Genomic DNA, 12,801 nt, shown 5'->3' on the forward strand with positions numbered 1-12,801 from the left:
TCTGAACCTAATTTGTATCTCCTTTCACTTTCATGTCTTAGGTTGATAAGATATTTTGGATAGTATTTCATGTTTTTAATATTTTTTCATTTAAATGTTATTGTAACGCACTGGGTCTTATGTTATGTTATTTTCAACATGTAGTTTATTCAATGTTTAACAGATGTTTGGTTTCCCGTGGCCTTGAAGGCATCATTGTAACGTGCAGATTTCCCTCCTAATGTTCGTCTTTGTTTACATGTGTTCTTCGTGTTGATTGTTGGGAGGCTGGGAAAGGATGGACGTATATTCGAGAATATTCAGTTCCAATGCTTGTTGAGTGATAGAAATGACCGATTTATTTATTTTGTTGTTTACTCCGGCCTACAGTAGTTGGATTGTAAGGACTTCCATTGAACGCTGATAAACCTTCGATAACGGCTCGAGTCACATCAGTACAATGTTTAATTTGTCGCGATTTGTTGGTGACGAACCCCAAGATGCAGAGATGGCAGGCGTGATGCAGGAAAACATGACTTTAATGTCCAAAGGAAATGCAGGAAAACAGGAATCAGGTACCAGGCAACAGGATACAAGGAGAACTGGAGACAGCAAACAACCCTCAAGCACTGACCGGGGGGCGAGGCAGGTATAAATAGTAGCCTGATTGGCAATTGCTACCAGGTGTGCCAGGCTGCCAATCAAGGACAGGTGAAGGAAACGAGCGCTCAGGGAGACGTGCAGGAAATGGAACCAAAATAAAAGCGCTGACAGGAAATAAACAAAAAGACAGAGGAAAACCCAAACATAACCAAATTGTCAGTGGCAAGCCTGACATAATGAAGTGATTCTTTGGCATACCACTAGTGGTATGTGCACCACAGTTTGAGAATCATTGGTTTATGCCGTCTTTTGTTTTTTGTTGCCCCCTAAATAGTGTTAACCACCAGCTGTTTGATTGTAACGTGCATCTTAGTTGTGGAAATTAGGAGGTGTTGAAATCGCCATGTAAAATCGATATTGCTAACCCGTAGCATATCATCAAGCTAGCACATTTTTGGAAAAGTGGAACCTTACTTAACTTACGTTGGAGAGTTTTTTTGAGTCCATTTCTTTGTTCGCATTTGAAATTGCAACATTACCCAGAGGTAGTTTGGCTCTCAGTACTGCTGGACTGATCGCCAAATGCCGAAATGCACAGCCAGCAGCCGGGCCTGACGTCACGCGCAACCCAGGTACCGAAACATGGCAATGTTGGATTTTACATGAATCTGTGCACGATAGGACCGGCAGTATTTGGTCGGTGCCAAAAAAGTACCCATCTCTAATTATCACGATAAAACGATAGTATTAAAAGCGTTATTGTCTGCAATATTTATATAATTTATATAGTGTATCGTCTATATCGCGCAACCATTACGACCCCTAGGTTAGATAGTTGACACTTGCGTTTGAGCACTACTCAGGGATTAATTAAATTCCCCAAAAGGATAATTGGTCAGAATGTGCAAAGAATTTGTGGGGATTGGACTACCGGTAAGGCATTGTAACATACAGCATCATGGAGGGTCTCTTTATATTCCATGCTTGACTCTCGTCTACATTCTGCCAGCAAGATGAAAGAATGATAAAGATGACAAGATTCCATCTTGATAAATGGCATTCAAGTGCTGCTAATCCTTTTCACCCCTTGTCTTCAGCCTGCCTTCTAGCTGGATTTATCGCACTGCTCTTTTCTTTGCCACCCTGGCTTAACTCAACGCTTTGCATACGTTTTTGCTATCAGGCCAAAACATTCCCTCACACACAGTACAACGCCCCAAAGACACTTTTCCTAAATTTCGGACTATATTCTAATCTCTTTTGCAGACGCTGACTTCTTTGAAAAAACAAATGAGGATATTTGTCTTTTTTTTATTTAAGTCAACACCTACCTTGTCAAAATGGGGACAAATCATAGACCGCAATCATTGACTTTTAATATATATATATTTTCTGACAAATACATTTGGGGGGCTCCCTCACGCCACTAACGGCACCCCACCTGCCACCAAGAAGTTCAAATTGATTACACTTTAATTGTATTTTTTTTTATATAACTCGAGATCACAAACAGAGGTATTTTAAAGCTTGGGTACTTAAATCTTGTGTCACCAGACATAATTCACACTGTAAATCCCACCCCCCACTCGGCGCACCTCCCAGTCTCCTCCTCTCTGGAAGTGCACGAAATCTATCTAAAAAAAATAAGAAACGTTTTTTTTACTTTAATTATGAAGTACTCATTTATGCTTCTAAACTGTAGTATCACCATTTATTGTGCAAAGATTGAGCAAAAATCTAAATGCAAAAACACTTTTACATAGGGGTGTAACGGTACACAAACATTTTGGTTCAGTACTTACCTCGGTTTAGAGGTCACGGTTCGGTTCATTTTTGGTACAGTAAGAAAACACCAAAATATAATTTTTTTTTGGTTATTTATTTACCAAATTTGCAAAATCTTCCACCAAAAATATTTTTCTCAGTGGAATATTTGATGTGAAGTAATCGGAACCTTGTACAGGTCAATAATTCATAATAACATTGATTTTGATTCAATATTATGTTTTGAGCAATGACAGTTTGAAAGAAAAAAAAACAGCTTTGTTTTATAAGTCAACATTGCAACTTTTTCTAAATTACATTTAACCTTTAAGCTTTTTTATTTCACTTTTGTTATGTTTTTGTTTATTTTAATAGTATTTTTAGAAGGTGCCGTGGGCCTTTAAAACATTAGCTGTGGGCCGCAAATGGCCTCCGGGGCACACTTTTGACACCCCTGCTATAGATAATAAAAAATTTAATCTGATAAATCTATGGATAAAAAGCCAAAGCCTGGCGATGCATGCACGTTTATCATAACTCTCTCGCTCTCTCTGTCTCTGCCCCTCCCTCACGAATGCTGCTGCGCGCACAATTTGTTTTGTTTTTAACCCCTTCTTAACCCTGAACGTACATTGTTAATACACGCCACCATAACTCAAAATGCCGGACATTTGAGGCATTTAAGAAACTCCGCCCGGACAGCCCCGCAAAGGAGGACATGTCTGGTGAAAAGAGGACGCATGGTCAGTCTATCCTAGCCCGGTCCCTGCTAGGACATGTCCTCTTTTGCTAGCATGCTAGCAGCGACCGGGCTAGGATAGACTGACCATACGTCCTCTTTTCACCAGACATGTCCTCTTTTGCGGAGCTGTCAGGGCAGAGTTTCTTAAATGCCTCAAATGTCCGGCATTTTGAGTATTGTTTACACAACGTGCAGTACGCTACTTAATATGTTCGTGTGGAAACTCGTTCGGTACACCTCTGAACCAAACCGAAACCCCCGGTACCGAAACGGTTCAATACAAATACACGTACCGTTACACCCCTACTTTTACATCACATGAGAATGGTATATTATACTAGTGGTGTGCAGTTTATGTGTATTGGATGACATTACAGGCACTATTAGCTATAGCGTGAAGAAGTCGTTTGTCCTACACCACAAACAATGTTGAGTTGAGTTTGAGTTTATTTGGAACATGCATGCGGACAACATGATATATCACAATTTCCAGTTTCTCTATTCAACATGTCAATGTCTCTGCTTATGATACATGGAACAGCAACCGTGTGACTCTCAGTGACACACGTCGCCACGCAAAAGGATAGACACAAAATATAGGAAAATGGAACATTAGATTACCTGTCTCGAAGATTTGCTTTACTGAAAACAAGTTTGCACCGTGCACACGCTTCACTATATATCGCGTCAGCCAATGAGGAGGCTCCTTCGTGGGCTCTGCTCACCCCTCCTTTCTCTAAATCCTGTGGTTGGATCAGTAGGGGTTGACCGCCACGAAGACAAATTATTTTGTCTTCTGGGGTTTTATTTACTAAAATAATTAATTATAAGTAGAGATGTCCGATAATGGCTTTTTTGCGGGTATCCGATATTCCGATATTGTCCAACTCTTAATACAGATTCCGATATCAACCGATACCAATATATACAGTCGTGGAATTAACACATTATTATGTCTAATTTTGTTGTGATGCCCCGCTGGATGCATTAAACAATGTAACAAGGTTTTCCAAAATAAATCAACTCAAGTTATGGAAAAAAATGCCAACATGGCACTGCCATATTTATTATTGAAGTCACAAAGTGCATTATTTTTGTTAACATGCCTCAAAACAGCAGCTTGGAATTTGGGACATGCTCTCCCTGAGAGAGCATAAGAAGGTTGAGGTGGGCGTGGTTTTGGGTAGGGGGTAGCGGGGGGTGTATATTGTAGCGTCCCGGAAGAGTTAGTGCTGCAAGGGGTTCTGGGTATTTGTTCTGTTGTGTTTATGTTGTGTTACGGTGCGGATGTTCTCCCGAAATGTGTTTGTCATTCTTGTTTGGTGTGGGTTCACAGTGTGGATATTATGTGATTGGGCCGGCACGCAAAGGCAGTGACCTTAAGGTTTATTGGCGCTCTGTATTTCTCCCTACGCCCGTGTACCACTCCGAACAGCAGCGTTTTAAAAAGTCATAAATTTTACTTTTTGAAACCGATAATTTCCGATATTACATTTTAAAGCATTTATCGGCCGATAATATCGGCAGTCCGATATTATCGGACATCTCTAATTATAAGTCACAGACAGGATGCAGGCGTACAATTTTTTCAGAAATGATGACTGTTACGATACTTGTACTGTTTGACGCTAATATGATTTTTTTTTTTCAGTTAAAGAATATAACTGAAAGTACCCCAGCTTTAGGGGATACTTTCATATATATACACAGTAGTACAGTACCTCGTAATAAAAGATTGATTGGATCTGTGACGCGTACCACGAAAAACATTTGCGTGTCATGATCTGGCAGCTCTGCAGCCGCCTGTTTGATTTGTGTTGCAGTGCCTGGTTTCTGGGTCACGGGGCAGAGCCACCTTCACACACACACCTTCACACACACCTGATTCCCATTTCCCTCTGACTCCGTAAGCTCTCCAGTTCATTCTCTCGGCGCCAGTAGATTCCTGAAATTTCACCCTTCCAGTCTTGTTCATCGCCTCTGCTTTGGCTCCACTCACGCTTCTCTTTCCTGTGGCTCTGTCCCGGCGCTACAGTGTATTGTTAACTGTTTCCTCTCCACACCTTTTGTGTGCATCGTTAGGTATTTTTTCTCACTCCTTTTTGAGTGCGCTTTTTGTTATTATTCTTATGTCTTCTCTGTGTTTGGGTCCCACTCTGACAAAGCCAATCGTGACATTGCAAAACTGTGTCATCCAATGACAATTTTAATCAATTTATTCGGTGCTTGGCCCCTCTAAAACGCCACAATTGTAATGTGTAACATGCCGTTTAAAAAGTATCTTGTACAAACAACTACAGTAGTTTTATGAATTAATGTAATAATAAATTACAGCATTTACCTTGGAGAGTGGACTTCTGAGGTATCTCCTTTGAGAATAAAATATTTATTTCAATCTTAAAAGTCTTGCTAATTTCGAGATATATATATATATATATATCTTAATTTAGGATGTTTTATCAAGTAAAATTATTTGTACATGCAGCTAGTTAATTTCACCAGGTTTGAGTACATTTTTCGTAAAATCTAGTATTTTTATCTTAGCTCTTTTTTTCAGTGACAGTAATATATATATATATATATATATATATATATATATATATATATATATATATATATATATATATATATATATATATATATATATATATATATATATAAAACAATATAATTCAAGCTATCCATTTACATTTATTGCAGTTGTACAGGAAAAAGGGATCAGATTTCTTGACACTTTGACATTTTTTTTTAAAAATTAAGACATTAAAAATTTATATATCATTAAAAAAATATATAGTTGTATATTCCTGTATCAATATATTTCCCACCTTTACTAAATATCCTTATTTTATTTACACGATGGCAAGTCATTTCGGCCTCTCCTTTCGTTTGCAATTCATCACATGCATGCGGAGGAGCGATTGCGTTCATTAATAAGTCTTCACTTTGACTTAGTGGATTAATTTAAAGTCGTTCTATTGCTTTCTATTAGGCTTAAATGTATTGTGAAGAAGTGATTGCAATGCAGCATGGCTGTGTTCGTATCGGTGTATCGATTATCAGTCCATTTGCAAATGTAGCTGTAGAGGAGCGACCAAGCTGTGTCTGATTCTTTTTTGCATGGAAGTAGAACAAGAGTTGTCCTTGCTGTTGTTCCAGGTGCCCACGGAGTGCGAGAGGAACCCAAGTTTGTGACGGCGCGTGCTGGAGAGAACGTCATCCTGGGATGCGATGTGTCCCATCCCTTGAACGGCCAGCCCTACGTGGTGGAGTGGTTCAAGTATGGAATGCCAATCCCCTTCTTCATCAACTTTCGGTTTTACCCTCCTCATGTGGATCCGGAGTATGCTGGTAAGATATTTGTTTTAATGTATAATCTAATTTAGTCCTTTTTCATTTAAACCTATTATCCCTGATACTAGGGGTGTAACATTGGGTCATTGTGACGGTGCGGTTAATTTTGGGTACAGCAAGGAAACAATATGAGAAACATTGAACTGCTTATTGTTTAAACAGCTTTAATATAGATTTTCCAATAAATAAAAAATATCAAGTAAAATAACAGACTACACTGTAAAAACTGTTGCCTAGATCTAACTCAATAAAAATAAGGCAACATTTTCCAAGCAATTTTTGTTAGTTTAGTCAACTAATTGGTATTTTGAGTAAGTAGAACTTAATAATATGCATTTGGATTTATGCAAAAAGATTAAGTTGCGTTTACAGAAAAAGCCAACAAATTTAGTAAAATCAATGTAAAAAACATCAGCATATTAAACACACAAGACTTAATTAAAATAAGTAACATTTAAATGAAAAAATAATTTGTGTACTCAATTTTATTAATTTTGACCAACTTACCCTTTCTTTGTTTTGAAAATGGAAACTGCTTAAAATAATTACTTAGAATAATAATAAAAAAATCAAGACATATCAAATTCCAACCTTTATTAAATCATTATCATATAAAAACAGTGGCAATGAGCTGGACAGTATGAACAGTCAACATCCATATTTAGTGCATAGAATGCATGACCTCAACTTTTTAAAGTGCTGTATAGAACACCTTCACAGTAGTTTTCTTTTTTAAACCGTATACATATTATTAAAACATTTTCACAAGCCATATCCTAACCGTGTCAATAAGCTGGAGAGTATTAACAGTCAAGAACATCAGTATACGGTATAACTCGGTTGGTAGAGCGGCCGTGCCAGCAACTTGAGGGTTGCAGGTTCGATCCCCGCTTCCGCCATCCTAGTTACTCCCGTTGTGTCCTTGGGCAAGACACATTACCCACTTGCTCCCAGTGCCACCCACACTGGTTTAAAATGTAACTTGGATATTGGGTTTCACAATGTAAAGGCTGTGTCCAAAGGTCCCATGGTGCAGTCTGTAATGCTTTAAAAAATCACTCTTGGTTGGCACAACAGTGCTGCACAATTTACAGGACCATCCCATCTGTCATTGTAGAGAGAGAGAGAAAAAAAGACAAATTATGGTTCATGTCTAACGTCTTGGATAAATAAGCCTGATGAGAGCCCTTTATATATGTTTTTTTTACACCCTAATATACTCAATTGCAGTGTTTTCTCTGGATTTTTTTGTAGCCGCGGTGGTCTAGCCTAACCTAACCTAGCAACAGTAGGGTGGTCCGGGGGCATGCCCCCACGGAAGAACATTTTGAAAAATGACCCTTTAAATCAGGGGTCCCCAAACTTTTTGACTCGGGGGCCGCATTGGGTTAAAAAATGTTGGCCGGGGGCCAGGCTGTGTATATATATATATATATATATATATATATATATATATATATATATATATATATATATATATATATATATATATATATATATATATATATATATATATATATATATATATATATATGTATGTATGTATGTATGTATGTATATATACATTGTCTTTATAATCCGTTTTGTCATTTAACATCAATTAACATTGATGTTCATCAACATTTAACATTGTCACGTTATCAATGGGAAAATTCATTTTCAGACAATATGATTTGCCTGAGCGACTAGGAGACACAAGAGTAACAAGTGGTAGAAAATGGATTAGAAAGGAAAGATTTAAAAAAAAAAAAAAAAAAAAAAATTGTGGGCTGGATTTTGGATGCTGGGGGGCCGGATCCGGCCCGCGGGCCGTAGTTTGGGGACCCCTGCTTTAAATAGTGACTACTGGTGAGATTTTGGGGGGGGGGGGATGTTGAGATTGAGACTTACACAATGAGTGTTATTCTTACAAGAGTAGCGTTTTGCCTAAGAGTGTGCATGGACAGCAGGTCTGAGGGGAGCTATCTAGCTAGCTGCTAGCAACTTTTAATGCAAGCTAGTGAAGCAGCTTTAATGTGGCTGCTTATAAACTGAAGAATAAAATATTAAACTACCACGCAAATAAAATGCTAATTATAAACTGCACAGCTATAACAATGTTTGGTTGAAGTTAATGAGCTGTTGGAGGTAAGAGCAAATTCGAAATGGCGGTCGGCGGGAAAAGTAGCAAACTAAATATAACGTTGAGCCATGCTTTTGAAAATGTATACATTTGAATCCTGGAAAATACTGACTTTTAACAATATACATTGTTACTTACATGAGTGATGAGTCCGGTAAAGTGTTTTCCTTGGGCTCCGTGAACTTCGTGAAGAGACGTGTCTGGGCTTGTTCTTCGACAGCTGCATGCAGGTGGGCGGGGCCTGACGTTTTAGGTCTGATATAAACCTTTGAACTGAGTTTTGCTAAATCAATTTATGTTGGAAGTCCAATAAAATAAATTTTATCACATAAAAAATTTAGTTAAATATTCACACTTTTTACTTATAGATAACTCAAAAACTATAAAAATAAAAATAAATTGATTTATTGGAATAAATATACTTTTAAAAATAAAGTAAAATGGACAATACCACTGAAAGAGTTTTTACAGTGTATTGTAAAATTCTGAATTGAAATGAGAATGTTTTTCAAATTCCAATTTCATTCCATGAATTGGAATTAATAGACAGACAGTAGACTGGGAGTTTCAATTTGAATTGAAATAAAATGGGGTATAACGATTGATCGATATATCAATATATCGATTTATATTCCTACATTTCAAGTTTATCGATCTGTTCTCGGCAAGTTTGCCCTCCAGAAGATAGGTATCGATCCAAGATCATTTTAAAAGGGAATCGCTTGTTGTGTTGTTGGCCGCTGCTATTTTGTTCCTTCTGTTGCTTGCCAGTCACCAGTCGTGCTGACTCGTGTGTCTTCGTTTTTGTCCAGAAAAACCAGAGCAATGACGTCACTGTTTATTATCGATACAATAATTAGATGGTCAAGGATTTATTTTATTATGGGGGCGGTATAGCTCGGTTGGTAGAGCGGCCGTGCCAGCAACTTGAGGGTTCCAGGTTCGATCCCCGCTTCCGCCATCCTAGTCACTGCCGTCGTGTCTTTGGGCAAGGCACTTTACCCACCTGCTCCCAGTGCCACCCACACTGGTTTAAATGTAACTTAGATATTGGGTTTTACTATGTAAAAGCGCTTTGAGTCACTAGAGAAAAGCGCTATATAAATATAATTCACTTCACTAATTCACTATTATCGATTTTTGTTGATGTCAAATTATTGTTACACCTCGAGTTTTTACAATACATTTTTTGATAAGCACTGAAAATTATCGAAAGTCAAGTCTACAGTGCCATTGTGGAAAGTTCAAAATGCATGTAGTTCTTTTTAAAATTTAATCAGACATGATAAAACACAACAAACACAAATGGTTGGCACTGTCCTCACTATATTGAGTAGTTATTCTCAGTAGTTGCAACTGTCGGTAATGATTCCAACTTTGACCAGAGCAAAGTACCGTATTTTCCGGACTATATGGGGCACTTAAAATAATTTTTTCTCAAAACTCAACAGTGCGCCTTATAACCCGGTGCACCTAATGTACGGAATATTTCTGTTTTTACTTACCAACCTCGAAGCAATTTTATTTGGTACATGGTTTAATGATAAGTGTGACCAGTAGATGGTAGTCAAACATAAGAGATATGTGTAGACTGCACTATGATGGCAATAAGACTTAAATAAACAACACCAACAACCAACCACGGCGCTCAAAAATCTATCAAAATGTTTTAGTTCGACTTTGGTAAGCTATGAAGCCGCACCGCTTGATGGATTGTCAGCGCATTAAACATATGAGTATTATTATGGTGTGTGTATAAGGTAAGACATATTATCCGGCATTTTGTTTCGCAATATTATGCAAAAGCAACTTTTCTTGCCTTTTGGTACCTGCTGATCTGTATTTGGGATCGGCATAAATCCTGAAAAATTGCGCGCGTCCGCCTTTGCAGTCGATAAGCTTCTTCTTTTTCTCTATCTTTTTGTCATGAGACATTCATCCTTTGCTGTTGCCATTTCTAATATAGAGTAATATAAAGTTCTTACTTATATCTGTCTGTAAACTCACCTTGAAAGTGCTAAAACCGGTGTAGTGAGTTTACATTATTCACCCAAGGAACTTTAGTTATTAGAGAGTTCTGGTCGGACGGTTGTTGTTTCCAGATGAGGAGATGCTGCTCCGTTATTGATTTAAGTAAAGACTGAATGTCATTAAAACAGTTAGCTCCATCGTTTGACACTTCTTCCACTCCCGTCTTTGCACGCTACACCGCTACAACAAAGATGACGGAGAAAAGACGCTGCCGAAGGTGAGCCACATAAATAAGACCGCCCACAAAACGGCGCATCCGGAAGCGACTGTCAGAAAGCGGCTTGAAGATGATCGTAAAACGTAATCTATGCAACATTTTGACCAAAGAACCACCATTAAATGTTATGTAGACCACAAGGAAGTGTTTTACATTTAGAAAATTTTTTATTAAAATATGACTCCTTTAATGCGCCCTATATTCCGGTGCGCCTTATATATGAAAAAAGATCGAGCATAGACCATTCTTCCGCAGTGCGCTTTATAATCCGGTGCGCCCTATGGTCCGGAAAATACGGTACATTTTGTATGTGTATAATATATTTAAATTTTTTTTTAAAAGCTCCTTTTTCTAAAACAAATATACCGTACATTAAATTAAAGGCAGTTCAAATTCAATGCTGTGACCCAGTGGCTGGAGACTCCTGTCTATACTGAGCCAGCATTCCTTTTACTTAATCTTCATTGTGTTGCATTTTGTTATGTTACTGCCCAATTACTGTACAACATGGAATACATGCACACTATCACTGTGTAGCCTTTGTCGCAAAAATCGTATTTCATAAGCCAGTTGTAACTTGTCAAACCATTATAGCACAAGAAACCTCCGGACAAGTTGAAAAATGGACCCAGGTGACTCCTTTTGTGAGATTGCAGTTAGCGTCAATCATGAGGAGTAATGCTTTTTGACAGTCACATGCTCACTACTGGAGACAGTGCTAGCCTGTATAAAATATGACTGGTTGAATTTAAGGATGGGCGATATGGCCTAAAATCTATAGTGCGATATATATTGGAACCTTCTTGGATCAAGATATATATCACGATACATTTTATATTATATAAAGGATAATAGAACCATTTCAAAACAGGTTACAAAGGCTAGTAATGATCAATATTATTCTTTCTGATCCGATACCGAGTAAAATTCAGGCTATTATCGGCGATACCAATCCGATACAGATACTTTATGAAAATACTGTATACCGTATTTTTCGGAGTATATGTCGCTCCGGAGTATAAGTCGCACCGGCCGAAAATGCATAATAAAGAAGGAAAAAAACATATAAGTCGCACTGGAGTATAAGTCGCATTTTTTGGGGAAATGTATTTGATAAAACCCAACACCAATAATATATTGAATTTGAAAGGCAATTTAATATAAATAAAGAATAGTGAACAACAGGCTAAATAAGTGTACGTTATATGACGCATAAATAACTAACTGAGAACGTGCCTGGTATGTTAACGTAACATATTATGGTAAGAGTCATTCAAATAACTATAACATATAGAACATGCTATACGTTTACCAAACAATCTGTAACTCCTAATCGCTAAATCCAATGAAATCTTATACGTCTAGTCTCTTACGTGAATGAGCTAAATAATATTATTTGATATTTTACGGTGATGTGTTAATAATTTCACACATAAGTCGCTCCTGAGTATAAGTCGCACCCCCGGCCAAATTATGAAAAAAACTGCAACTTATAGTCCGAAAAATACGGTACCTAATGTGCCTGAAATTTAAAAAGTAGTGTATTTCAAGTGTTGCTGCTCTTGGGGAATCATCTTCAAACAATATACAATCACAGGTTGAAACAAATGATGGTATTATTCTGCACTAAATGATATATCTTATTTATACTCAACTCTGAATGTAGTGTCTCCAAATGGGATACATACACTTAAGGCCTGAATTACTAATATCAAAATACTTGGAGCTAAACAGCATGTGCAATCTCTAAAATAGCATCTACTATTATTGGGCGTGTTGCGTGCAATTTACTAAGACTGCGTCTGCAATTGAAAAGTGGTGCAGGCCGCATTATTTAAATGTGGATTTTGCGTGTACTATACAGGGCATCACCACAGAGACACTCTCATGTATTGCACATTCATGTTATCCTGCTCCTACCTGTGGCATTTTGTTTTGTTTTTAAACATGCAGGAGACATCCTTACTTTTTATGGGTAGTCCTAAATGT

General features: G+C 37.6%; 1 protein-coding gene across 2 annotated transcripts in view; it reads left to right on the plus strand.

Annotated features, from left to right (window-relative positions):
* LOC133650742 (protein turtle homolog B-like) overlaps positions 1-12,801 on the plus strand; it is a 268,746-nt gene that overhangs the window by 40,540 nt on the left and 215,405 nt on the right. For both annotated transcript variants that reach the window (XM_062048342.1, XM_062048344.1), the window contains exon 2: positions 6,248-6,439. In XM_062048342.1, the coding sequence (XP_061904326.1) occupies positions 6,248-6,439 (192 nt within the window). The remainder of the gene's footprint in view (positions 1-6,247; positions 6,440-12,801) is intronic.

This window comes from Entelurus aequoreus, linkage group LG05 (assembly GCF_033978785.1).
Source record: "Entelurus aequoreus isolate RoL-2023_Sb linkage group LG05, RoL_Eaeq_v1.1, whole genome shotgun sequence".
Classification (NCBI taxonomy): Eukaryota; Metazoa; Chordata; class Actinopteri; order Syngnathiformes; family Syngnathidae; genus Entelurus; species Entelurus aequoreus.